At 41.2% G+C, this 25,368-nt stretch overlaps 1 protein-coding gene and 1 long non-coding RNA gene across 3 annotated transcripts in view; both read right to left on the reverse strand.

Annotated features, from left to right (window-relative positions):
* Positions 1 to 462: 462 nt before the first annotated feature.
* The window catches only part of Ipo11 (importin 11), a 142,520-nt gene continuing 117,614 nt past the window's right edge, over positions 463 to 25,368 (reverse strand). For both annotated transcript variants that reach the window (NM_029665.4, NM_001360897.1), the window contains 2 exons: positions 18,232 to 18,316; positions 463 to 1,819 (listed from right to left, as the gene is read on the reverse strand). In NM_029665.4, coding sequence (NP_083941.2) covers positions 1,655 to 1,819; positions 18,232 to 18,316 — 250 coding nt within the window. In that variant the 3' untranslated portion in view covers positions 463 to 1,654. The remainder of the gene's footprint in view (positions 1,820 to 18,231; positions 18,317 to 25,368) is intronic.
* Ipo11-lrrc70 (Ipo11-lrrc70 readthrough) overlaps positions 463 to 25,368 on the reverse strand; it is a 41,864-nt gene continuing 16,958 nt past the window's right edge. The window contains exons 3-4 of the long non-coding RNA NR_165805.1: positions 18,232 to 18,316; positions 463 to 1,819 (exon numbers count right to left, since the gene is read on the reverse strand). This is a non-coding gene — a long non-coding RNA (Ipo11-lrrc70 readthrough). The remainder of the gene's footprint in view (positions 1,820 to 18,231; positions 18,317 to 25,368) is intronic.

Genomic DNA, 25,368 nt, shown 5'->3' on the forward strand with positions numbered 1-25,368 from the left:
CAGCATGCAGGTAGATATGGTCCTGGAGAAGGAGCTGAGAGATCAACACCTTGATCTGCAGGCACCAGGAGACTGTGTGCCACACTGGTTGGAGCTTAAGCATATGAGACCTCAAAGCTTGCTCCATAGTGACACACTTCCTCCAACAAGGCCACGCCTACTCCAACAAGGCTACACCTCTTAATAATACCATTCCCTATGGCCAAGAGTTCAAACCATGAATCTATGGGGACCACTCCTATTCAAACCAGCACAATGGCAAAGAAACATCACTGTCAAGGTATGCTCTGTCTTTAAATGAAGATTTGAAACCTGAAGTACTAGTACCATCTATGGGTGGAGAACTGGAACCACGGTGTAAAAAGCACCATCTTTATACTCCACTGGGCAGTTTCTAATGAACTGTTTTATGTTTCTGTTGCAGAGGGTGGGTGGCAAGGAAAACAGACAACAAGTCAAAGGTGAGGTATCTTTGGAAAATTTAATTGGACCATATTTTCTTTGCTGAAAACATCATATATCCGTAGACACTATGGGTTCCATAGCTTACAAAGGGGTAGTGGTTTTCCTACAGTTATACACTGTACCCAAATCTCTATAGAAAGATACGACATTTCCAATCTTGCTTTTCAGTATTTCCTAGGAGATGATGCACTAAAGGTTCCTCACAATGGCAAGTAATGCAGAGTAAGGCGTCAGTTCTCTCCCTCGCACGCTTAGTGCAATGGAGGGACAGGAAGGAAGACTAGTTATGTCAGTGCTAGTACCCAGGGACTGCTGCTGGGTCCTCTGAGGTGCACCCATGGCACTGAGGTGCTGACACACCCTGGTACTGAGGAACCTGAGATGGGTAAATACTGGGTAGCCTGTCACAGCCAAGCACGACTGTCACAGTGGAAGGGGACTTGGAGTTATCTGGTTCTTCCTGGTGCTCCCAGGGCTACTGGCCTTCACATGTAGCAAAGGAGCCAGGGCTGGAGGCTCACCAGGGCTCTCCCGCTTGGCACTACAGTACTGCAGGTTCACTTCAGTGTGCCTTGCAATGTATGCACTCAGAGTAAAGTTAAAAGTGCCTTTACTGATTCCTCTATCAGACTACTAGAATGAAAATAAAAGCATTTGATTCTCTGTCGAATGCAAACAGCTCCCTTGTGAGATACCCAGGTAGAGGGCAGCTGTTGGGATGTTGCTATGCACAAATGGAATTCTATCATTTGCACAGCATTCTCATTTCTCAAACTTGTTTCATTAGCTTAAAAAAAATTAGGATAAGGCAACCACATTTAATTAATTTTGGGTTGCAGAAAAACATCTGGAACATCAACCTTCATCTTCTCAAGTGTTAAGAGCTCATGATTCAAAGATAATCAGCGAGTTTCTTAACAAGAGACAATGCAGCTACTCTCAATAAATGCACCTCTAGTCAGCACAGGGCCCCTCATAAATATAAAATTAAATTCTTTTGAGGAATAGTTTTCTGACTTTAATATTTGGGATTTATACTTATTCTTTATATTTTATAGTAAAAAATTTATGGTCTTGGTTTCTTTATATTCATACACAAATGATCTTATCTCAGCAGGCTCATAAATGGATGGCAGGCTGGGTTACTCAGCTTCTTTCAGAAGGGATGGTGGCCACATGACACGTGCTCTTAGAATCCTTGCAAAAACTCCTGCAGCTGGGTGACAATCTCTGTGTCCACCGTTTCCATGAGGGACTGGAAGCCTTGCTCCCCCAGGATCTCCTGCTGCGCCTTGAGCTTCTCATAGATGAACTGCTGCAGAGACACTGTGTGCACCGGGTCCTTCAGGGCCAGCTGCAGGACAGAGGACAGACAGGGTCAGAGAGACAGACAATCCTCCTGCACGTGCCTCACTGGGCTCTGTAATCTCTCCACAGCAACACTTCTAAGAGCCTCCTGCAGACAGTGTTTTGGGGCCCTGAGTGTGTTGCTCTGATGTGCCCAGTTTCTCAAGGGAACACATCCTTTCAAAATTGTAGAATCTAGTAGAAAGCACCCTAAGAGGGGAAGAACGAGGGTACCCGTGCAACGACTGCTCTCTAGACAGTCAGATTCCACAGCAGCAGCAGCACCTCCTCCCCCCCACCCCACCCCCAGGCAAGCGCACACTATTTGCTCTAGCTTACACTGCAACACCATTTAGTCCGTGCCTATGTTTTTAGGTTGGGGGGAGTGTCAAATTCTTTACTTTCATAATATCACAAAATTATTTTTAAATATGTGTTGAGTGTTCTAACTTATGCTATATTTTTTAACCTGTTAAACATAAGTAAAAGAGACCACAGTTTAAACAATTTTATCTTTAACTTTGCTGGGTATGGCACAGTTTTGGGCTACTATGTAAGCAGCCTTTCTTTATACTTTGGCTTCTTTTCTTTGGTTTGGAACAGGTCTCCGGCAGTCAAGGCTAGCCCCATACTAGAAACTGTAGCTCCTGTGCCTTGGGCTGCTGCTTTCACCTCCAAGCCCTGGGTTTCGGGAATGTGCCACTATAGGCGAGTGCCACTATGCTCAGAACGCCATCTTGGTTTCCTAGGATATGGAAAGAACCACTAGGCATAGAACATTTGTGACTCCTGATACATCAGCTTCTTTTCCCTATGGTTTGTACCAATATATGAGATAACAGTATTTCGTTGCTAACACTGTGTTGCCACTGTTATTATCTAAAGGACTAATAATTATAACAACAAACAATACAGAATAAGTATAAGCTGAGCATTTATTTTTACCATCAGTGACCTTGAATATCTGCATAACTTTCAATAAAGTATATGAATGTCTTTGCCCAATGTAGCTGACTTCCACCCATAACTTCTGTTTGAGTTATATACATGTTAAAACACAACCGAGAAAAAAAAGATATGGGCAGCGTAAAATTTAAATTATGCCCCATGTCTTACCAAAGCAGAGATATAACAAATCCAAGAGAAAGAAAAACGTCAGTCCTCATGTTCATAGCAGCCTTATTTATAATAGCCAGAAGCTGGAAAGAACCCAGGTGCCCCTCAACAGAGGAATGGATACAGAAAATGTGGTACATTTACACAATGGAGTACTACTCAGCTATAAAAAGAATGAATTATGAAATTCCTAGGAAAATGGATGGACCTGGAGGGCATCATCTTGAGTGAGGTAACCCAATCACAAAAGAACTCACACAGTATGTACTCACTGATAAGTGGATATTAGCCCAGAAACTTAGGATACCCAAGATATAAGATACAATTTGCTAAACGCATGAAACTCAAGAAGAACAAAGACCAAAGACACTTTGCCCCTTCTTAGAATTGGGAACAAAACACCCATGGAAGAAGTTACAGAGACAAAGTTTGGAGCTGAGACGAAAGGATGGACCATCTAGAGACTGCCATATCCGGGGACCCAGATGTAGCTGTCTCTTGCGAAGCTATGCCGGGGCCTAGCAAACACAGAAGTGGATGATCACAGTCAGCTATTGGATGGATCACAGGGCCCCCAATGGAGGAGCTAGAGAAAGTAACCAAGGAGCTAAAGGGATCTGCAACCCTATAGGTGGAACAACAATATGAACTAACCAGTACCCCGGAGCTCGTGTCTCTAGCTGCATATATATCAGAAGATGGCCTAGTCGGCCATCAGTGGAAAGAGAGGTCCATTGGTCATACAAACTTAATATGCCTCAGTACAGGGGAATGCCAGGGCCAAGAAGTGGGAGTGGGAGGGTGGGGGAGTGTGCAGAAGTAGGATACTTATTTCTAAATCCCTGCCTTTGTCCTTTTCCCAGTTTTTTCCTAGTATGCCTAAGCCCTCCTCCTCCTCTCTAAGGAAGGACACGACCACTTAACTGTTTACATTAGAATGGACAGGGAGAACTGAGGAGCCCTGTGTTAACTGGCTTCACTCGTGAATGCAAAGTAATTGACCACTACTCTTGACTCTAGGCTAATGCCAGATAAATGACATCTCAATAGCCTAACTCAATCCAAAACTTCGTTTGTTGGATTTTAATGTGCAAGCAGCTTTGTACTCTCTTGGTTTTAAAGCTGTTGTTTAAGGACACACGGTTTTGGATGAACCAAGTATGGCTCCTTCCTTTGGTAAGCACTGCCCTTGATATAAGCTTTGAGCTTTTCAAAGTTTAGCCCTCAGAGGGGTTCTACAAGTTTAGCTCCCATGGAGATACTTACCAGCATGTGTTTCCTATTAAGACATTTGTTGCTTGAAATAAAGTTTCATTGTGTTTCCTGTATAAACCAATTTTACCCAACAAGAATTCAGGGACGCTGAATCTTCCACGTTCTTGAAGTCATGTGACTAGTTACTTTTTAACCCTTCACATACCCTTTAGTTTTTCAGAAATTATTTACTGCAAGATTATTTCAAGAGAAAAAGTTTTTCTTTCTCTATTATTTTTAGAAGAAGAATAATGTGCTTTCCATGATACTTAACAGATAAAATAATAAACAGATAAAATTAATTAACAGATAAAACATGAAAAAGATTAAAAAAATCTTAAAGGAAAATATGTCATATATTTAACTACACTGTCTTCAAAACTTCCTGAGTTTGATTAAATTGCCTCTGCTTTAAATATTCTATTTTGAGATTTAATTATTTCACTGTGGCTAACTATCAATTTCTAAAATCTGTCTGAAACACTTAAACTTGCCCATTGAATACTACAAGCTCTCCACATTCTGTGCTTAGTGGAGAACTAAGTAAGGCTGACAGATGCCAAGAAGAAGCTTGTCAGGGAGTCATAGCAATTTAAGTTCATCACGTGTGAAGCCGAAGCTTGCTTTGCAGAGGGTAAACTGTGCTTTCTAAGTGACAAGCTTGCTGCAGAGTGAAACCCTGTCTCAATGAATGACTGTGTGAAGGAATGTTCCTCTATATTCCAATGTCCATCCAAGGGTAAGATTGCTACAAAAACATTTGGAACAAAACACTCATGAGAACTAAAATCCCAAGTTAATTCATAAAACATCCACAGAGGACTGCATATTCATTAGAAATTTTAAAGTAGATAATAGACTATTTTTAAAAGCTCCCAATGCAGTCATTTTTTCAAATATATATATATATATGCATGTATATATATTTCCCAGAAGTATTTTAAGGAGCAAACCCACATCCTGTACATGTAAGGCAAACATTCTAACAATGTACAAAGCCCCAGCTACCCTACCCCCCTTATTTCCCAGACACCCCAGTCTGGCCTTATGCTGACTGCTTTAAGTTCAGTCCTCACGGCTTCTGAGAGGTGGGAGCATCCACTGCTGGACTAAGCATTCGAGCTCTGTACATTTAATTCTGCTTCGTTCTCACCTGACTTGATAGAAAGTTTCCCAGATTCTCTCTGTCTGTATTTCAGCGAGGAGTATCTGCAGTAGTCTTGTCTAACTATACACTCACTAGGGAATGCAGGACTCTTTTCTTTCTAAAATCACTCTTTCTTCCACCATCTACAAGTTTGTGGCCCTTCTCCAAGTCTTCCTGCCAAACAAAAGTCATGTTGAAGCAGTGTTTCTGCTATCTGGAAAATCTCTGCTGGAGATTTTGATACCTAATGCCACATGACATGCCTTTTTAATCTCAAAGATTTTTAGAGTACTGGGATGCTAATTTAGATTGTTTCTTTAAAAAAAAAAAGGCAAACAAACAAATGAATCCAAACCCACAGCACACCATGGACATCAAAGGACAACCTGTAGGTAACGTGTTGGTCTTCCACTTCCATCCTCCTGGGTAACTGCCGTCAAGAGTTGACACTCAAGGCTGGGTGAAGCTTTCCCCACTGAATCATCTCACCAGCCATTCCTAAGACCTTGCATTTTATCTCTCCCACTCATTCCCTGACTACGATGACTGGTGTGTCTACTTTGTTGGTAGTCTTTAAAAGAAAAACAATTCTATTTATTCATCTGTCTCAGCATTTTCCTGCCTCCGAACTCATTTTAGTTTTTAAAATGAGTTCGGAGGCAGGCAAATGCTGAGACAGAAACCAGTACCCCCAGAGCTTGTGTCTCTAGCTGCATATGTATCAGAAGATGGCCTAGTCAGCCATCACTGGGAAGAGAGGCCCCTTGGTATTGCAAACTTTATATGCCCCAGTACAGGGGAATGCCAGGGCCAAGAATCGGGAGTGGGTGGGTAGGGGAGCAGGGCGGGGAGAGGGTATAGGGAACTTTTGGGATAGCATTTGAAATTTAAAATGCATACAAAGAAAATATCTAATAAAAGATGTGCAAAAAACAAAAAACAAAAAACTATTGATGTCTTTGCGTGGTTTCATTTCCCTAAGGGTAACTTTTGGTTCACATTTTGAAGTAAGTTTTGGACTCATTCATTTTCATTCTTTTTTGTTTGACAATAAATGACTACAGGCTATGAGTAACTGAGCCACACCCACATGCTTTCATGTCTCACTGTTTCATGTCACCTGCCTCAAAACTGCAAGCTGCCCTTTAAAGTAAGGTTTAAAAACTTTATGTAATATGATGAACACTATCCAGCAGCCGTTGATTTCTAGCTTTATGTCGTTGTTGTCAGATATATATATATATATATATATATATATATATATATATATATACACACACACACACACACACACACACACACTATACTATACTACTTCTACTTTGGAAAACTAGAGGTTTTCTTCATGCTCTGTTTTGGTAATATTGCAGGAAAAAATGCATTTTCTAGAATGGGGGTACAATTTGTTTATATATAGCCATTAAGTTCACTGCTTGTATTCTTCAGCTCTGTTACCATGCACCAAGTGTGATTTTTGTTGGCTCAGCTATAGACATGAACCTTAGCATCAGCTCACTGAGAAAGCTGTGGGAATGAAGTGATGTCATGTCAAGGAAAGGTAGGAAAGTGGGTAATTTCACCTCAAAATGATGTTAGGATCATGGAACTACTTTTTAGGATCATATAAAATGTGCTGCCTTTTACGGAGGCTCCTTATATTTAACAGAGGCATTCTGTTTTTATGATAGTTTTATTCTGTAGCAGAGTCAGGCTGTGCTCCTCCTGCTTCAGCCTAAAAGCACCGTTCCTATAAGCCATTTTAGCAGTGAATTCCAGACAACTTCCAGAATGGATTAGATGGAACACATTAGAATAAGGACCAATCTCATCATGTTAAATGAACAGGAGTAAATAAATTATTAATTTAGCTAATTACTATCCACTTACCATTCTTTCATAGTGTTTTAGATAATTAATTCAGTAATTTAATAATGGAAAATATTCTCTCTTGCCACTCATTTTACCATTTAAGTAGAATGACCACAATAAAGTGGAGTGGGACATTCAGATGTGTTATATGGATTAATGTTATTAAATTAGAAAACAAGTCTGCTAGATAATTAAGTATGATGATTTAGTAATATCTTTGATTCTGTCATTCCTCAGAAATATAACTAGTATCTTGTTTGTCAACTCTGTAAGAGAATATACCATAAAACCAAAGATGTGCCACACACACTGACCCTACAGTGCAGAGATACCAGGTAGTGCAAACAACTGAAGAGAAAGAGTGAAGGAAAATTAGATTTCTATCTGTAACCTAAATGTTACCTTTGGATACGCTGAGTCCTGACTGTCCTGCCCGTGTTTGAGCCAGTCTCACTCTGTAGACCAAGCTGGCCTCTAACCCAAGAGCTTCCTGCTTCAAGCTCCCAAGTGTTCAAAGCACAGGTATCCACCTCTACGCCCAGCAAATGCCCCTGGTTCCTGCCTGCAAGCTTACTAAGGGACTAAGAAGCTTGAATCATTTACAGGCAACACTGCTCCCTTACAGCTCCTTATTACTCCAATGGCCTTAATGGTTTCAAGAAAATGAGACCATTTAGCAACTCATGTAAGACTCTCAGGTCTCTTGATAAATACAAGGCAACAAACAAGAGAAGGAGAGATGCTATAGATAGGAACCACTGAGTGATCCATAAAGGCAAGAGCATTTACCAGTCAGTGCCTTACACCTGGGCTCTCAGGGATGAACTCTGTCCTGTGTGCTTGCAAGGCAGATGCTTTCGCCAAGTAAATTGGTTTCTAGAAATGCAGAATACGGTAGGGGAATTGGAGGAGTGAACATTTTCCATCTTGACCATCTGCGGACATGACAAGACTATTGTAGAAAGTGTAGTATTTTAGAACCTGAATTAACTAACTACCTCAGAGGAGAGAATTCTAGTTTCATGACTGTTTAGCTTGCTGTTTTCTGGGGAGCTCAAAATGTTTCCACACGTATTTTAAACACAAGCTGCGTACTTACTTTATTAGGCAGGTAGCACACAACATAAGTCCACAGCAATGCCTACACTATCAAATACTGAAAGGTGCTATTATCATTTAGCTTGTGAATAAGTAATAAATTAATCAATTAAAGAAGAAAAGCCAAATGGCAGATTCAATGCAACAGCGTGAAAATTTTAAGCAACGTAGAAAACAATACTTAAGCATCTCAAAATACATGCCTCACTATTTATCCTTCGTCTGGACACTTTCCATAAATCACAAAGAATCATAAATCATAAATCAGCAAACCGAGGTTTAATCTGCATTAAAAATGGAACCACTGGATATCTACAATACATTTGAGATTTAAAACTATAAAGTCTGTGCCAATTCCTCAGAATAAGTCTTGCTTTATGTTTAAAGACCAAGCTCATGTGAAATGGGACAAGGTTTCAGAATCAATTAGCAAGCAGTATTTGAAAACTGGCACGCCTGACTAACAAAGGTTGGTTTCTTAAACAAAGACCATCAATCTCCAGCTCTTAAGGTAACGGGAAAGTTCATGATCGTAAAAAAGTCGTCTTTATGAGTTTGAGGCCAGCCTGAGATACAGTGAGACCCTGGCTCAAATCAATTTTATATTAAGTCTTTACAACTGCACAAAATAGCTGGAAGTAAGAAATCTGGACTGTGTGGGCGTCTAACAGTGGTGGTATGACAGAGTTAGAGGAAGGTGGAATGGGCAGGCAGAACAGACAAGAGAAGGTAATTTCTGTGGCCTGGGTCTCAGGTGACCAGGCTGGATAGTGATCGGAAGCAATGATATTGCTATACCCTACTTGGAAGGAGCACATCTGTCATCAACTGAATGGTGATGGGGTGAGATCCTGGAGTTGGAAAATGTCATGCCAGACTTGCCTCTACAACATGCAGTGTTGACTACATATAATCTTGACTATTTTCTTGCCAGTATTTTTCTGCTCTGACACACAAAAATGAAAAATATTCTCTAACTAATGAAAGGAAGAAAAAGGAAAAAAAAATGCAGCTGGGTGTGGCGGGTTACACATATTCTTAGGACTTGAGAAATGGATGCAGGAGGCTCCCTGTAGGCCATTCTCAAATATCACAAAGGCAGGTCAGCAGATCGCTTGAAGCATCACATAAGATGAGGCATGGTGGTATGCATCCTTATAATCCTAGCAACAAGGACATAGAGACATAGACAGGGGGATCATTATTTCAAAGTTATCCTCAGCTATACTGCAAGTTCAAGGTCGGCCTAGACTACAAGAGACTCTACTAGGAGGAGGAAGAAAGGAAGCAGAAAGAAGAAGGAAAATACAAACAAACCACCTTTTTGGAACTCGGGAATCAGTGCAGTTGGTAAGCATGAAGGCCTGAGTTTGAGATCTAGAGAGAACCTGCAGGTATAGGCACACGTGCGTCATGTGCACGTGGAAGGTAGAGGACAGCCTCAGGCATCGCTTTACAAACACCTTCTCCTCTTTTGAGACAGGGCCCTTCCCTAAGCTGACTCTCACCAATTGCGCTAGACCAGCTGGCCATGGAGCTCCAGAGACGCTCCTGTCTTTGTCGTCCCAGGACTGGATTTCACTGTAGCACAAAGCCCAGCATTTTTACCTGGGTACTGGAGATCAGCGTTAGGTCCCAGTGCTTTCCAGGTAAGTGATGTGCTGGCTGGCTCCTTCTCCTAGCCCCACAAGTCACTGTTCTTCAGCAGCTTAGCTTTGGGATTAATTTAAAGCACAAAGAAGCTAAGTTGTTTTTGCTTCTGAGACAGGGTTTACTTATCTGCAGCCAGGTTGGGCTTGACTCACAAAACTCCGGCCTTAGCCTGCTGCTGGTCTAGACCTGAACCACAGGCCTGGCGAGAATCCCTGTTACTTCAAGAAATTCTGACAGCCTGCACTCTAATTTTCTGAACAGAATGGAATTTTATTTATCAAAGTCAAAATCATTTATGACATTCATCTATAACTATTGAAGGAAAACTCCTTAAGAAGAACTACTTTAGCTTTTAACAAATCACTGTAATGTTTAGTCTAACAGAAAAAAAACCCCAAATCCTCATATCTGTTTCTGCATTCACTCTCTTGCCCTGAGTTTGGGTTAAATTAAGAAAAAAGCAAAGAAAATAAAACAAACTAACAACAACAACAAACCAAACGGCCAGATGATCTTAGGTATGTAATTGAAAGAATGGATGTGATGTCATAAATAGGGTTGGCCCTCACAGACTGGGGTGTTTGAATGCTTGGCCCATGGGGAGTGGACTATTAGGAGGTGTGGCCTTGTTGGAGTAGGTGTGTACTGGAGAAAGTGTCCCTGTGGGAATGGGCTTGGAGGCCTCCTAAGCTTAAGCTACACCCAGTGCAGAACAGTTTCCCCCTTCAGCTGCCTGAGGATCAAGGCATAGAACTCTCTGCTCCTCCACAAGGCCTGCAGGCTGCCATGCTTCCCACCATGATGATAATGGATTAAACCTCTGAAACTGTAAGCCAGCCCCAATTAAATGTTGTCCTTTATAAGATGTGCCTTGGTCACGGTCTCTCTTCACAGCAATGGAAACCCTAAGACTACAATTACAGATGCATTTTAAAAATTATTATAAATATTATTTTCTTAAAGGTCAGTCAAAAACAAGAAATCAGAAACCACTGTGAACTTTCTATTCTCCATTACATTATAATCTATTTTGTTCTTTGAATAAATCTTATACCCTTGGAATGATTTTTTTAAACATGAATTTAATACTAGTCATTTACAAAATAAAGGTCCACTGAGTACATGTTGAAAAACTGCACTATCGAATTATTCTAAACTTAGTCTCACTGCTAGACACGTGTGAGAAATAAGTGGAAAGCTATCAAACTGAGGGGATACAATATATGCGTTTTCCAAAAGTCTAATTTTGCTTGATGGTTCAAATTTAGCAGTAAGTAACATTTACTATTCAGTGTTTTCCTTAAGGTGACAGGCTGTCCTTTCAAGAATAATGTATGCCATAAACCAAGTCAGAATTACCATATTTACTTATGTCAGCTACTCTTTTGTGTTCAAATGGTGCTGCGTGGAAAAAAGCAAAACAAAAAAAGAGTGAGGCTAAATGTAGCTGGTGCCGGAGCTCACTGGTTGGCTAGCAAGCTCTAGGAAATTTCCGTGGCACTAGGTTTACCAAGTCTGGCTTTTTCCATGAGTACTTTGAATAGAACGCAGGCCCACAAGATGCATGAAGAGACAAGAACATAACTCAGTGGCAGAGTGTACCTGCCTGATGGATATAAGGCTCTACCTGCCTGATGGATATAAGGCTCTACCTGCCTGATGGATATAAGGCTCTACCTGCCTGATGGATATAAGGCTCTACCTGCTTGATGGATATAAGGCTCTACCTGCCTGATGGATATAAGGCTCTATCTGCCTGATGGATATAAGGCTCTGGGTTCAACACCCAGGATGTGGGGATGGGGAGTGGGGTAGGATGACAACTCAATCAGTAGAATTTCATTATATGCAACCATTAAAAGAAGTGATGGAAATTCAAATTTATATTCATGGAAGCATATTTGTATATTTATATCTAAGTAAAATTTAACAGAACACACATATATAAAATCATCATTATTATTTCTGACTTATAAACACACAAGATCATTTAACTATACGAGCAAATAAAACACTTGGGGGGTACATACCACAGTGGTCAAGATTTCCTCGGGGAAACAGTATTTTACATCTGTAATCATTCATTTATGATTTTCAAATTAATATAATTCACTTTTATTTCACAAATCTCTTTAAAATAACAGCTCCAATAATGAGAGCATTGCTGTGAACAGGATGTTAAATTAACTTTTTCTTCTAGCAAATGATAGGAGAAGGGTGGCAGATGGGAAAAGCAGACAGAAAGACAGAAAAGGCTACCTCCACGGTAGTACTAGGTAGTCTAGTGTTTCAGATGTGTCAACTGTGTCATCTGTGACAAGAGGCTTTCCCCAAGTGGGGCCCAATTCTTCACCCACAGCCCTGTGTGTTTTTATTACATCCAGACAGTACCTCACTGCCAGTTTCTAAGTGAGCAGCAGTTATCCCACTCATTGATTAAGGTTTTTAGTAAGAATCCAACTAAAAAAGGAGGCAACAGTAAGATTGCCTGCAAAACTCAAGAACATTACTGATACCAGCAGGTAACTAGTTAAGTTTCAGCTAAAAGGAATTCACAAGTAAAATAAAATAAAACCACTCTAGAAGCCACTGCTGTATGAAATCCCAGAGCCGTTCTCAATAGCCTTTTCTTTCCAGTGTCTGTGAGTGTCCTCACGCAGCCTGCTGTGGAGGGTCTTGACCTGTATGATCTCAAACTATTTTTTGATTAACATTTTAGTTCCATCAAAGGAAAAACTGCTGTCTCAGGAGGGTGTCTGGTTATCAATTTGTGTCTTTATTACATCTCAGTTGGATTATGTCAATGCATTACCTTCTAGCCTCTGTTTTAATGTCACTGACAACTCCGCTGTTTTTAAGCAGAATTGCTTTTTCCAAGAACTTCCCTAGGACTTGCGCTAAGCTCAGTGTTGCTTTTAGAGTGTGTGCACTGCAAGGGATTAAACCCCGAGCTCTGCTCGTGCTGGACAAGTGCCCTATAGTGGAACCCTGGCATCTCACTGTCTAGTAGACTGGCCTGACTTTCTGCTGCCAATATGCACCACCAGAGGAGTCACATTTGTAAGGAATGCCATGCTAAGTCCACAACTGTGGAGTAGCTTCCATTTTTTATAAAGTTAATCTTAGATAAAGTTATGTGATCTCAAAGGGCACTTTAACATTTCAGTACCATTTAGAGATGAAGGTAAGGAATGATAGTGTCAGTGTAACAGTTGGCACATTTTAAGAGAAAAAAATGTAGAGTTTGCAAAACATATAGAAAAAAGAAAAACCTTCCTTTAAAGAAATCATCTTGTTAATACAATAATAATGTAAATGGCTGTATTTAATACTGCAATGCATATACTGTTGATCAAATACATCAGCAGAGACTTCAGAAAGAAATACAGTCAGCAGAGGAAACACTGCTTATTTAGATTAATGCTTTGCATATGTTGACTGTCCTGTGTTCCTGGGATGAGTACAAAAGAAGCATGTTCCACTTGGAAGAAGGCACTTGAGTGCTACTGAATGGAGGTCAGAGAAGTGGCTCCACGCCCACAGCAAGCACTGTGTGCTGCCGGTAGGAGGAAGAAGGGAACTACTTAAAGAATTATGGAATGTGAGGGTTTAGGCTTTTCATAAGTGAGCCTTAAGAGATCTGATTTCATGGGAGATGATAAGAAATATATCACAACACGTAAGAACTGTGTGTGTGTGTGTGTGTGTGTGTGTGTGTGTGTAAAATAACAGCAATCGTGCTTTATTTGAAGAATGAGAAACCGTAATTTGTACTGTTGTGCTGTTTTCCAAATGGTTATTTAACTTCAAGCTAAGATTTATGTTGCTGCAGCTGGAGAGATGGTTCTGATCTCTGTGGGCACCGCAAACACATGGCACACACTCTTACACACAGATACACATACACATAAGATAAAAATAAAATCTCTACGGAAGTTCCAAAATAAGGAATTTGATCTTAGTAAATAAATATTCTGAGTAAATGATTGAAAATATGGAAATAGATTGTTAGTACAAAAATAAAGTCTAAGCTGTTTTAGTAAAAATAATTCCTACATATACAATCAGGGCAATATTAAATACATTAATTAACATGTGCTGTAATGTTAAATACACTAACATATCTATAAAAGCTTTGTAGATGAACAAAATTTGTTTACAGTTCTTTTTTGGTTTTTCGAGACAGGGTTTCTCTGTATAGCCCTGGCTGTCCTGGAACTCACTCTGTAGACCAGGCTGGCCTCGAACTCAGAAATCCGCCTGCCTCTGCCTCCCAAGTGCTGGGATTAAAGGCATGCGCCACTATGCCCGGCTTGTTGACAGTTCTAAGAGGCACTACCTACTCATAATGGTTTCATATTAATTATTAAAATCAGAAAATTTGGGTCTACTTATTTTTTTAGTACAAACATATTCTGGATATATTATAACTTGCGTTCCCCTATTATCTACAATGCCTTGAATTTTATAAAGTTCATTTTATATGTGCCAAACGCTTAAGGGAAAAAATGATAACTTCAGCATTTTTCCCCTTTTTGTTTCCTGGCATGGGGTATTGCTAAATAGCTCAACCAGTCCTTGAACTTTCAGCACCCCCTGTCCCCACATTAGCCTCCTGAGTGCTCTGCAATGCTGAGTGCTGTGCAAGGCCATGCCCAACACACTCACAAGGTTAAATGGGAAAATCAGACTATAAGCCATAAAGTAACAAATATAAATACTTCTATGCTAGAGGCCAATTTTTGAAGTTTCATTCAAACTGTGGGGTAAGTGTCCAATACTACAAGCAAACAAATCTCAGGGGTCACCCATGATACTGCCACTGTGAGTCTATATAAGTGCTATGTAATAATTAATATCGTTGTTGGCTAAAAATAGAAAAAGAAAAACAAAACACCCTAGAAAACAAGATGCTGTCTTTCACCAGAATTGAAGTGAAATTTGATATGTTTTAAATGATTAAATACTTTTTTATACTCAACAATAAACAGCCTTGCATCCAGTCACCAAAAGAGCTACTAAGCCATATGGATGCCCACACTCGTCCATATGTTTTGGCTCTGCAGTGTCCCAGGAGCCTTTCCGCAGCACTCCAATGCTGCCACAAGGACTCCCGTCCTTCATCTCCCCAGGGAAAAGCACCGCGCACTTCCCATGTTTACAAAAGGCAGAGACCATGCACTCCCGTCTTCTACCACACTGGATGCTGTAACTGTGTCTACTTTTAAGTCATTACTATTGTTAGGTTCTACTATGCCTAATTCAGAAGTCAGCTTTAAAACATAGTATGTGCAGGGTTCTGTACTGTCCATGTTTCTTAGGCACACACTTCAGGTCTTAAAACATGTCCCTTAAGGATAACAGACTACTGTCTAAAGTACCTTCCTCTATCCTACTGTTTTTAAGGTCTTTCTGCTTAACTCATCTAGAGTCCATTGCAGGAGCTGAAGATCGGTGAGACCAGTCTTAGATGAAGCTGCTGGTGCTGGTTCTGCTGCTCTGGCAGGCTTGGAAGAACCTTGCAGAAGATCAAGCAGTCTATGGAGAAGTGGCCCCTTTCAGCCACTTCTAGCTCTCGCTGTGGTATAGTAGACCAGCGACAGCACAAACATGCTACTCCCCTCTGAGAACATGGCACTTCTGTCTCAACAATGGTTTATGAGCTCCTAAAGGTAAGGGCTGTGTTTCACACATATGTATGTATGTATGTATGTATGTATACATGTATGTATTTTCCCACTCACTCGTTCATTCCTGAAACATTTGTTGAGTACCTACTATATGCCATGCATGTCAAAAGGCACTGGAAAAACCTGCTGCATCTACCAAAGTTCAATGAGGGGTGCAGCGCTGCTAAGGGATAGCTATATATACAATACAGGACTTGGTCAGGCACGGTGGCAGGGGCACATGCTTGGTATCCCAGCATCTGTGAAGCTGAGAGTAAACATCAATCAAGGTGATATAATAAGAGTTGTCTCAAAAAATAAGGAGGGAGAGTTGTTACTGGAATTTAATTCTCCAGGATTATAGGAGCCAAAAACAGTCTGCAGAAGATAGTCAATTGTTGTTCTAGTCGTGTGGCTTAAGCAGCAGGCCACAGCCATACCGCAAGGCTCTATAGGGCCTCAGAGCAGACAGAAGCATCTCTCAATCTCTAACTTTGGTGATAGACACCTACTCGGAGGAGCCAAAGACATCTAGTGGGCTTGGAGTGGCTGCAGACCCAGCTGCTTCCCATACCTACATGGTAGTTATCTGTACCAGAACCTCGTGACCTGCTCTGATTTTCTGATGGCAAAAATCACACATGGTTTCATGTTTCAGTAAAGCAAAAACCATGGAAACAGTAGAAAGAGGGGGAGAGATGAACAGGCAGCATATGCTGTAGCAGTTGGAAGTGAATGGCGCCCGAGGGTCGCACGCTTGGTTCCTAGTTAGTAGAACTAACTGTTAAGGAAGGGTTGGGAGCTGTGTTCTTGATGAGGTAGGTGCGTCACCAGGGCTGTAGGGTTTCCAAAGCCCACACCAGGCCTAAGCCATTACGTAATATGACTGAAAATTGAATACAAAATGAAACACAGATTTGGGTAGTTTAACTTGCTAAGGATAAATCTACCAGATTTAAAAAAAATTAATATAGCATACATGGAAGCTAATAACAGAACACCTATTATTCATTTATAATTCAGATGTTGTGAGGAAAATGCTATCACACTTTTCTGTGGCAATAATGGTATGTCCAATGCTTTTAAAGTTGAGAATAGGAGGGCAAGAATTGGAAAGGCCAAATAAGTTACGTCAGAGGCTCTCACTGTTATAAGTCAAGAGAAGACATGTTCCATTTTAGGATACCACCAAGTCTCAGTTTAAAGGAGGGGTGTTTCTGGGAATATATTCATTAAGGAAAGAATGGCATTAAGGGCTTTTAAAATGAATCAAAAAAGGATTTTAGTTGACAGGCCCTGGCAATCTACTAACCCAGTTGTCTTCTGATGTCACCAATGAGGCAAAACCAGTCTAAAAAGTCAAGGTAATCTCTTCAAGGTCACAAGTCGCTACACAAAAAGGACGTAAATTCTGGAGTGAAGAATCATTCCTTGGCTAGAGATAGGATCACAACAACAACAGTAACAACAACAACAACAGAAGGAGGAGAAGGAAGGAAAAGAGGAGGAAGAGGAAGAAGACAGGGAGGAGGGGGAGGAGGAAGAGTCATCACCATCCTTTAACCAGCCACTGGGTGGTGGCTGCTACTATGAGTAAAGACAAAGTGTAATGGAGTAGACTGGTTTAAACCAAGTCGATTAGAGCAGTTCGGCACTGACCATAAATTTAGGATTACATCCTTGAGATTAACATAAGATCACTGAAGGACTGAATAGAATAACAAGATGAAATCATGATTAGCGCACTTAAAACAACAGTCGGCCTGCCTTGGTCCCGAGGGTGTTACATGCGCACTTGTGTGCTCCTGGGGTGGGTGACATTGCTGCTGTCATTTCGCAAGAGAGGAAGGCAGCGCAGTGAAGCCAGGAGAGCAGAAGAGGCTCCCAAAGCTCACTGTGTCTATTCACTCTCCTGGGCAGAGTACGTATTAAACACTGTACATAAACTTCAAGGCAATGCACTTCACAAGTTCTTAGCTTCCAGCTCTTTATTCTTATCAGATTCTTATGCAAGACCTAACGGCTAGCAGGCAGGGCATTTTATAATGCCTTGTGATACAGATCATAGAAGGATCATTATAAAGCTAATAATATAACAAGGAAACAATAAGAAATAAAGAAAGAATAAGAAAACAATCCACTATGTCTCCTCAAAAGTTTTATTTTTGTTTTCTTTTCTTTTTTTTAAACTTAAATAAACTTGTTGAGTCCTGTATTTTTGGTTTTTTTTTAATAATGATTTATTTATTTATTATGTATACAGCATTCTGGCTGCATGTATGCCTGTAGGCCAGGATATTATTATAGATGTTATTACATATCATTATAGGTGATTATGAGCCACCATGTGGTTGCTGGGAATTGAACTTCGATGAGCAGCCAGTGCTCTTAACCATCTCTCCAGCCTGTTTGTTTGTTTTTTGTTTTTTGTTTTTTTGAGCAAAACTTCTGCTTTTCTCAGACTGGATCAGCTATCTCAGAATGATTTCCTAACCAAGGAGTAAAGCTCAGATACTTAACTTCTTCAACAAGGGATGAATGGCAGATATACAGGCGAACAGACCAACATTCCATATAGCAGCATGGTGATCACTGGTCATGCTTGTAACTTACCATCTTTTTCCTCTTGTCTTGTTCTGTGGGTGGCTCTTCATCTTCTGTTACTTTCGGTTCCTCGTGTTGAGACATCAACATACAACTACAATTGAAAATAAGCACCATAGTTTAAGTAAAAATGCCTGCACCATACTAATGCAACTCCTCAAAATTACTGAGAACATGCATGCTTCTCTCTAACAAAGGGGAGTCGATTAGATAAATGAGTAAGATTTATACTTTTTAAAGGTTTTGGTTGTGTTTTGTTTTTAGGTTGGGGAGCTGACTCGGTTAAGGATATCTGCTACGTAGCACAAGGACTTGAGTTCGATCCCTGAATCTATGTAAAAAAAGCTGGGCGCAGCAGCAGCAGCAGCACACTCCTAAACCCAGCACTAGCGAGGCAGGGCGGAGGCAGGACTGAAGCATCACTGGGCTTGCTAGCCAGTGGGGTAGCAGGACTGCTGAGCTCTAGGCTCAGAGAGAGAGAGACACTGTATCAAAACCTGAGGTGGGAATCTTAAGGAAGACACTCACCATTGGTCTCTTGCTTCCACACCACATACACCAGAAACACATATACACCAGAAAGGCTTTCTTAGTAGTATATTTTACAAACTCCCCATTTTAAAATAGGCCACAGCAAAGGGAATGTGGAACACTTAACTTGGGCATTTGATACAGTGAATTATAACTTATGAGAACAAGGCAGGAAGATCAGTATCCCAAGATTAACTTGAGCTACTTAAGGGAGGGAAAATATAAACACATGATAAATTTTTAAAAGGTTCTTTCTAGGAAGCTTTTGAATCAACTATCAGTCAAAAGACAATTTATATCTTTCTTTAAAAAACAAAACAAGACAAACCAACAAACCATCAAGAATTACGCTGAAGCCACCTCCCCTAAGCTCCTGTGCATCCATCTGTGACTATACATGCAGTGACGTTAACAGAGCATCGTCAAACCACTGATTACCCAACGATCCACTGCATGCTCCAAATGAAATTTCTCCACTATGAGGAACTTGTCCCCAGTGGCACCCATGGCTCCAGGACAGTTAGAAATCATTTCATTTTGATTATCTGCACCACTGCTCTCAAACATTAGCAGAGGAAATAGAAGCATAGCTTCCTGCGCCTCCAACACTCATTATAGGGAGACAAGAAATGAATGCCGTCTGGCGAATCACCATCAGTGGAACAAACCCGCAGCTTCCTAATTTTGAAAAGGAGAACTCAGAAACTTGTCAGAGCTTTACGGTTCTAACCAACAGACTGCGGCAGAGAGGATTTGGTTTCTCTTAATGTTTTACACCAAATTGAGGGGAAGGACAGTACCAAAGTCAACTATTCAAAAATTAATTTAGGATTGAGGCCAACTGCTAGTATCAGAAATGTACCAGGCTCCCTGTCACAGCAGACCTGGGTGTCCTTCCCCGCCATTAGCAACAACAGCTTCTGGGAACCCTGCACCTTTCCCAGTCACTCCTGAAAACAAGGAAGCTGGGCCTCCAACTCACTCACTGCCTGTCTTTCTGAGTCGCAGTGCTTGGGTCTGCTGAGATGATACAGCACAGGCAATGCTCAAGCACCCGGGCAGGAACGGAGAGGTCAGAAGGGAGTCTGGATCCCTGGCTGAAATTCAGAACTGAGTAAGATGGCTCCATCTATGGCCACTTTATGCCAACTAGATTTTAATTCAACTGCAACACATACTGGTCTTTATGCAAGCCCCTCTCCCTCTTTCCTTTGGTCTCAAATTCTTCTGCACCACAAAACAAACAAAACATGTTGGCTTGCTGCTGCTGCTGCTTCTCCTTTCCTTCTTCATCTTCTTCTTTGTTAAGATTTACTTTTGCCTAGTAGTGATTATGCACGACTTTAATCCCAGCACTCAGGAGACAGAAGTAGGCAGATCTCTGAGTTTGAAGCCAGCCTGGTTTACAGTGAATTCCAGGACAGCCAAGACTACATAGAGAAACCCTGTCTCAAGAAACAAAACAAAGCAAAAAAGAGAAAGAGACTAATTTTTTATTTGTGAGTCTATGCCACATGAATACAGTGCCTGTGATGCCCAATACCCCTGCAGCTGGAGTTACATGCAGTTGTGAGCTGCCTAATCTGGGTGCTTAGAACTGAACTCAAGTCCTCTGGAAGAACAGCAAGTGCTCTTAACCACAGAGCCATCATTTCAGGTCTGCTACTTACATAGTAAAAATGTTCTGCCCTGCCTTCATTGATGCCAAAGGATTTAGCACAATGAAGAATCTGGTGTGTGTGTGTGTGTGTGTGTGTGTGTGTGTGTGTGTGTGTGTGTGTGTGTGAGGGGGGGGGTTATCTAAGGCTGGTTTTGTGTGTCAACTTGACACAAGCTAGAGTTATCACAGAGAAAGGAGCCTCAGTTGAGGAAATGCCTCCATGAGATCCAGCTGTAGGGCATTTTCTCAAGTAGTGATAAATGGGGAAGGACCCAGCCCACTGTGGGTGATACCATCCCTAGTCTGGTGGTCTTGGGTTATATAAAAAAGCAGGCTGAACAAGCCATGGAAAGTAAGCCAGTAAGCGCACCCTCCATGGCCTCTGTATCAGCTCCCGCCTCCAGGTTCCATCTCTGCTTGAGCTCAGGTCCTGACTTCCTCCAACAAAGTCTTATGGTCTGGAAGCGTAAGCTGAATAAACCCTTTCCTCCCTAACTTTCTTGGTGGCCATGGTGTTTCTTTGAAGCAATAAATCCCCGACTAAGATCTTCTCTTCTCTTCTCTTTTTTCCTTTCTCTCCTTTCTTCCTCTTTCTTTCTTTCCTCCCCTTCTTCCTTCCCTCATTACCTCCCTCCCTCCCTCCCTCCCTTCCTTTCATGACCAAAAACTACCTAAAGAACAATTATACTCATTCACGTCTGTGAAAGCTGTAAAACTATACCTTGTTTTTCTGACTCAGGATGGACTATGTATGTTCAATGTACCATTGAGCTATATATTACAAAAAACAAAACACCAAAAAATTGTTACTGAAAAGCATAAAGTTGAAACTATCTTCTGAAGCTCCAACTGAAAGTAAAATTTCATTTTGTTAACAAAGATTAAAGGCAAGCTGTCACACTTTAATTGGAATGCACAAGATGAGATTTCTAATAAGCAAAAACATATGGAGGCTTTTAATCTAATAATAGTTATAGTCATAAAATACTATCAATAATCATTTAAAATAACAACTCTCTTGTGAATACATCCAGCCACTCCTCCATTACACACCTGAGCAGAAATTACTGAGTATCTCCAGGCACTAGGATGCTAAATTACAATCTTTCTCAACAAAAAACTCAAAAATGTCAAACCCAACAGACAAATGTTGGTAAGAAACATCAATTCTTTAAGTGTTCTCTGCCCTAAGTCACCTGTTATTTTTTCAGTGAGAAAGGAATGGCTTTACAAACATATATTAAGTGTCCTTTAAACTTTTCCTAGCCTAAATGAACTTTTCCGTATTTCAGTGTACCAAATTTAGATGCTTCAAATTTGACCCAGGGGAACAGTATGAAGAAAATGGCCTTGAGTTCAAGGCAGGAAACCTGGAGAAGGGAAGTAGAGACCATGGAGGGGCACTGCTCACTGCCTTTCTCCCCAGGATCTCTCAGCTTGCTTTCTTACACAGCCCAGGGCCACCTGCCTGGGGTGGCACTACACCCTGTAGTTTAGGCCATCCTACAACAACAATCATTAATTAAGAAAATATTACAGAGACTTGCCTACAGGGCAATCGGAATAGGGCATTTTCTCAATTGTAGATCTCCCTTCCCAAATGACCCTCACTTGTGTCAAGGTCACAAAAAACTAATCAGCACAAATTACGTAAAACTGAACTGGAAATATTAAAAATGGCCACTGCACATCATCATCCTCCTCCCTTTCATTTAGTTTTGCTGCAGTACTGGAGATGGAACTCAGAGCTGCAGGCATGCTAGGAAGAGCTAACCACTGAGCATCGCCTCACCCTCCATCCCTATCAGAACGGAAGCCACCGGGCGGGCTTCACTGCTTCCCGGCCAGCATACCCTTCTGAAATGGCTAGCCCCAGGTCCAGCCAGCACTCAACAATACAAATCATGGCAGTCCTATTCGCCTAGGCAATGATGGCTCATTAAGGGGCATGTTTATGGAACTCTGCTCAAGCAGATAAAAGGGACAAATGCTTTGAAATGGTTTCTAGAAGAAGTTGACTTCAATCTTTAGGAAAGACACGGAGGAGAGTGTCTGACACTAGCACTGTCATGTGACCCTGGAGCTACTTTGTACCCATGCAGAAAACAGCCTGCAGATTAGGCCGGTGTGCTGAGGGATAAAGTAGAGAGAACCTGGGTCTGTGGTGCTGTTTGCCAAGCCACATTAGTTGATGCTGAAGCCACTCTCCTAGGAACAACATACTGCTGCCAGAGGGAGCCAAGACCTATTGTTAAAGCTGGGAGTTCTGTTACAGTCCCTTATATAAATACCTTATGAAAGCTCAAAAACTTCCATTTCCTTCTCCTACTAAAGTATTCCCTTCTGCTGGAAAACAACAGCATGCAGTCCCGAAGGCTTCCTTCTGCACTGGCTCAGCACTAAGTCTTTTATCCTTGTGCCCCCTCGTTGCCCCGGGGAAGCTTCACTATTTAAATTCCTCTTTCTTATGCACTATCTCAAATCCTCTTATGGTCTGAATATAAGTTTCTAAGTGAATGTAGTATATTAGCAATGCAGAGAACGAGCCAAGAAGGAACACAGAAAAGACGCAAAAGGAATTCTAGAGGCAGGTTTGCTCAAACAGGCCGAAGGCAAGGACATGACAAAGCAAGAAGAGATTCTGAGCCAACCCACAAGGCTGATAGCCAACGGCACATCTACGGCTTCGGCTTGATGGGCAATCCATGAAGAGGGAGAAGCTGTGCTAGAAAATCAGCGTAGAACATCATCCAACAACTTGACTCTGCTCAAACCTGGGCTTTTAACTTTCTAAAGCAGAAGGGCATGGCTGTGTAAGGGGAGGCTGAAGAGAGACCTCCGAGGAGGTCACTCAAGACAGAAGCTAGGAGAGCAGAGTGGTGACTTTAGAATGGGTTTTGTTTTTCATTCTTTCCCTGCTGCTGTTTTATGGCTTCCGGGTCTCTTTCTTTCTGCAGGGCCATCTGCTGAGTCCAATGAATCAAGTGTAGAAAGAATCATTACAAAGGCCTGTATTTTACTTGTTTCAAACAACACTACTTTGTTTATAGCTGTGTTTTGTCCTCTACAACTATAAAAAAATTCATGAGTCCTTTCTAATCAAGTTTACTGCTTCCTAAAATGCTGGCTAAATTCTTGCTTTCTTTTTACTTCCCACACTTTGGCAAGAGATTATCAATTTCTCTTCCCAGTATTATGTAAGAAAAGAAAAAGTGTGCTAAGCAGACTGTGCTCTAGTCTCACTACTAAGTTGCCCTGGTGTGCTGAAGAAGCTCTAAATGAAAACTAACAAGCAGATGCAGACACATCAGCTCAAGATGCAACTCCTCTAGAGGGTTTACTCCTGTGACACTCTCAAGCAACACTGTCAGGTTAATCACAGCTAACCACTAGGTATCCATTTACCTTGTGTATGAACTTTTTAGTAGATAAAATAAAAATATGGGATCATCAAAAGAATGCATAAGAACTCACTACCATTTTCTCAAGCAAAGTACATTTAAAATTTAAAAGGCCTAAACAAATATGTCATGAGGGCATATTAAGATACAAAGATAAAAAGAAGCTAGAAATAACACAATTTAAAACTAACCTGCATACCATCCAATTATAAATACCTGTTGGCCCTCCTTAGCAGCTTCGGCCACCTCCCTCCAAAGTCTATTTCAAATTCAACTCAGTGTTTCTTATGAAGATAATATTACTTATAACAGATACCTAAATGGTTTCTCTGCCTCTGGCTCACAGTTTTCACAGATCATATGAATCTCATTGTAAACCTGATCATATCACATCTTTTCTACCCTTCCAGATTCTAAAGGCAGAACCAAGGGCCTACACTGCCATGGTCAGCTGCTAGCTTGGGATGCAACCTGGCCCTCTCCTCGAATGACATTTGCACAGGCTTTGGTTTGCTGTTGCTTTTTCTAAGTTGAAACCTTAGCTGACTGGGGTCTTGTCCTGAGGACACCACTTCTTTTATTCTATTTGAACAAAGGCTTCTTCTTATGTCTGTCAACACAGGCCTTGGCTCAAACACTGACTTTCCTGGTGCTCTTTTTCTCCTCAAACTGTTTGTTTATTGCCCTGCTTGCTCGTCCTCATTGCTCGCCCTCATTGCATACCTGTGTAGGACTGGACAGTAATAATCATGTGATAGTCAACTTAAATCTCTGCCAAATGCATTAGTCCAAAGTTTTTCAATTTAGCCTCATGCCGATTTTTACATGGGCAAAAAGCAATCACATTATTTGCCAAATACAAGAATGGTCTCCGGCTTAGTTTCTAATATTGATTCCCTTCTGAAAGAAACCTTTTGAGATGGGCCTCCACAGTCCACAACACTCTCAGCACTATTGTCTTCCGAGATACTACCAGTGTGAGCCTGTTACACTCCACTTGTAGTACTCAACTGCTTTCCTGGTTCATATTTCCAAAGTCTTCCATGTTCCTTGAAAAAAACAACATGGCCAGGCCTGTCACAGCAGTCATCTACCCCCCACTCCCGACTCTGTTTTAGTTTTATTGCTGTGACAAAACATCAAGACAACTTATAAAAGAAAATATTTAATTTAGGGCTCATGGTTATAAAGGGTTAGTGTCCATGACTATTGTGGCAGGGAACATGCCACAATATTTTTCTTTTTTTTTTTTGGTTTTTCGAGACAGGGTTTCTCTGTGTAACCCTGGCTGTCCTGGAACTCACTCTGTAGACCAGGCTCGCCTCGAACTCAGAAATCTGCCTGCCTCTGCCTCCCAAGTGCTGGGATTAAAGGTGTGAGCCACCACTGCCCAGCCAAGAATGTACATCTTGATCTGAAAACATGAGGCAGAGTCAGGCTAGGCCTGGCCTGGGCTTCTGAAACTTCAAAGCCTACCCTCCAGTGACACACCTCTTCCAACAAGACCACACCTCCCAATCCTTCCCAAACAGTTCTACCAACTAGGGACAAGTA

This window comes from Mus musculus, chromosome 13 (assembly GCF_000001635.26).
Source record: "Mus musculus strain C57BL/6J chromosome 13, GRCm38.p6 C57BL/6J".
NCBI lineage: Eukaryota > Metazoa > Chordata > Mammalia > Rodentia > Muridae > Mus > Mus musculus.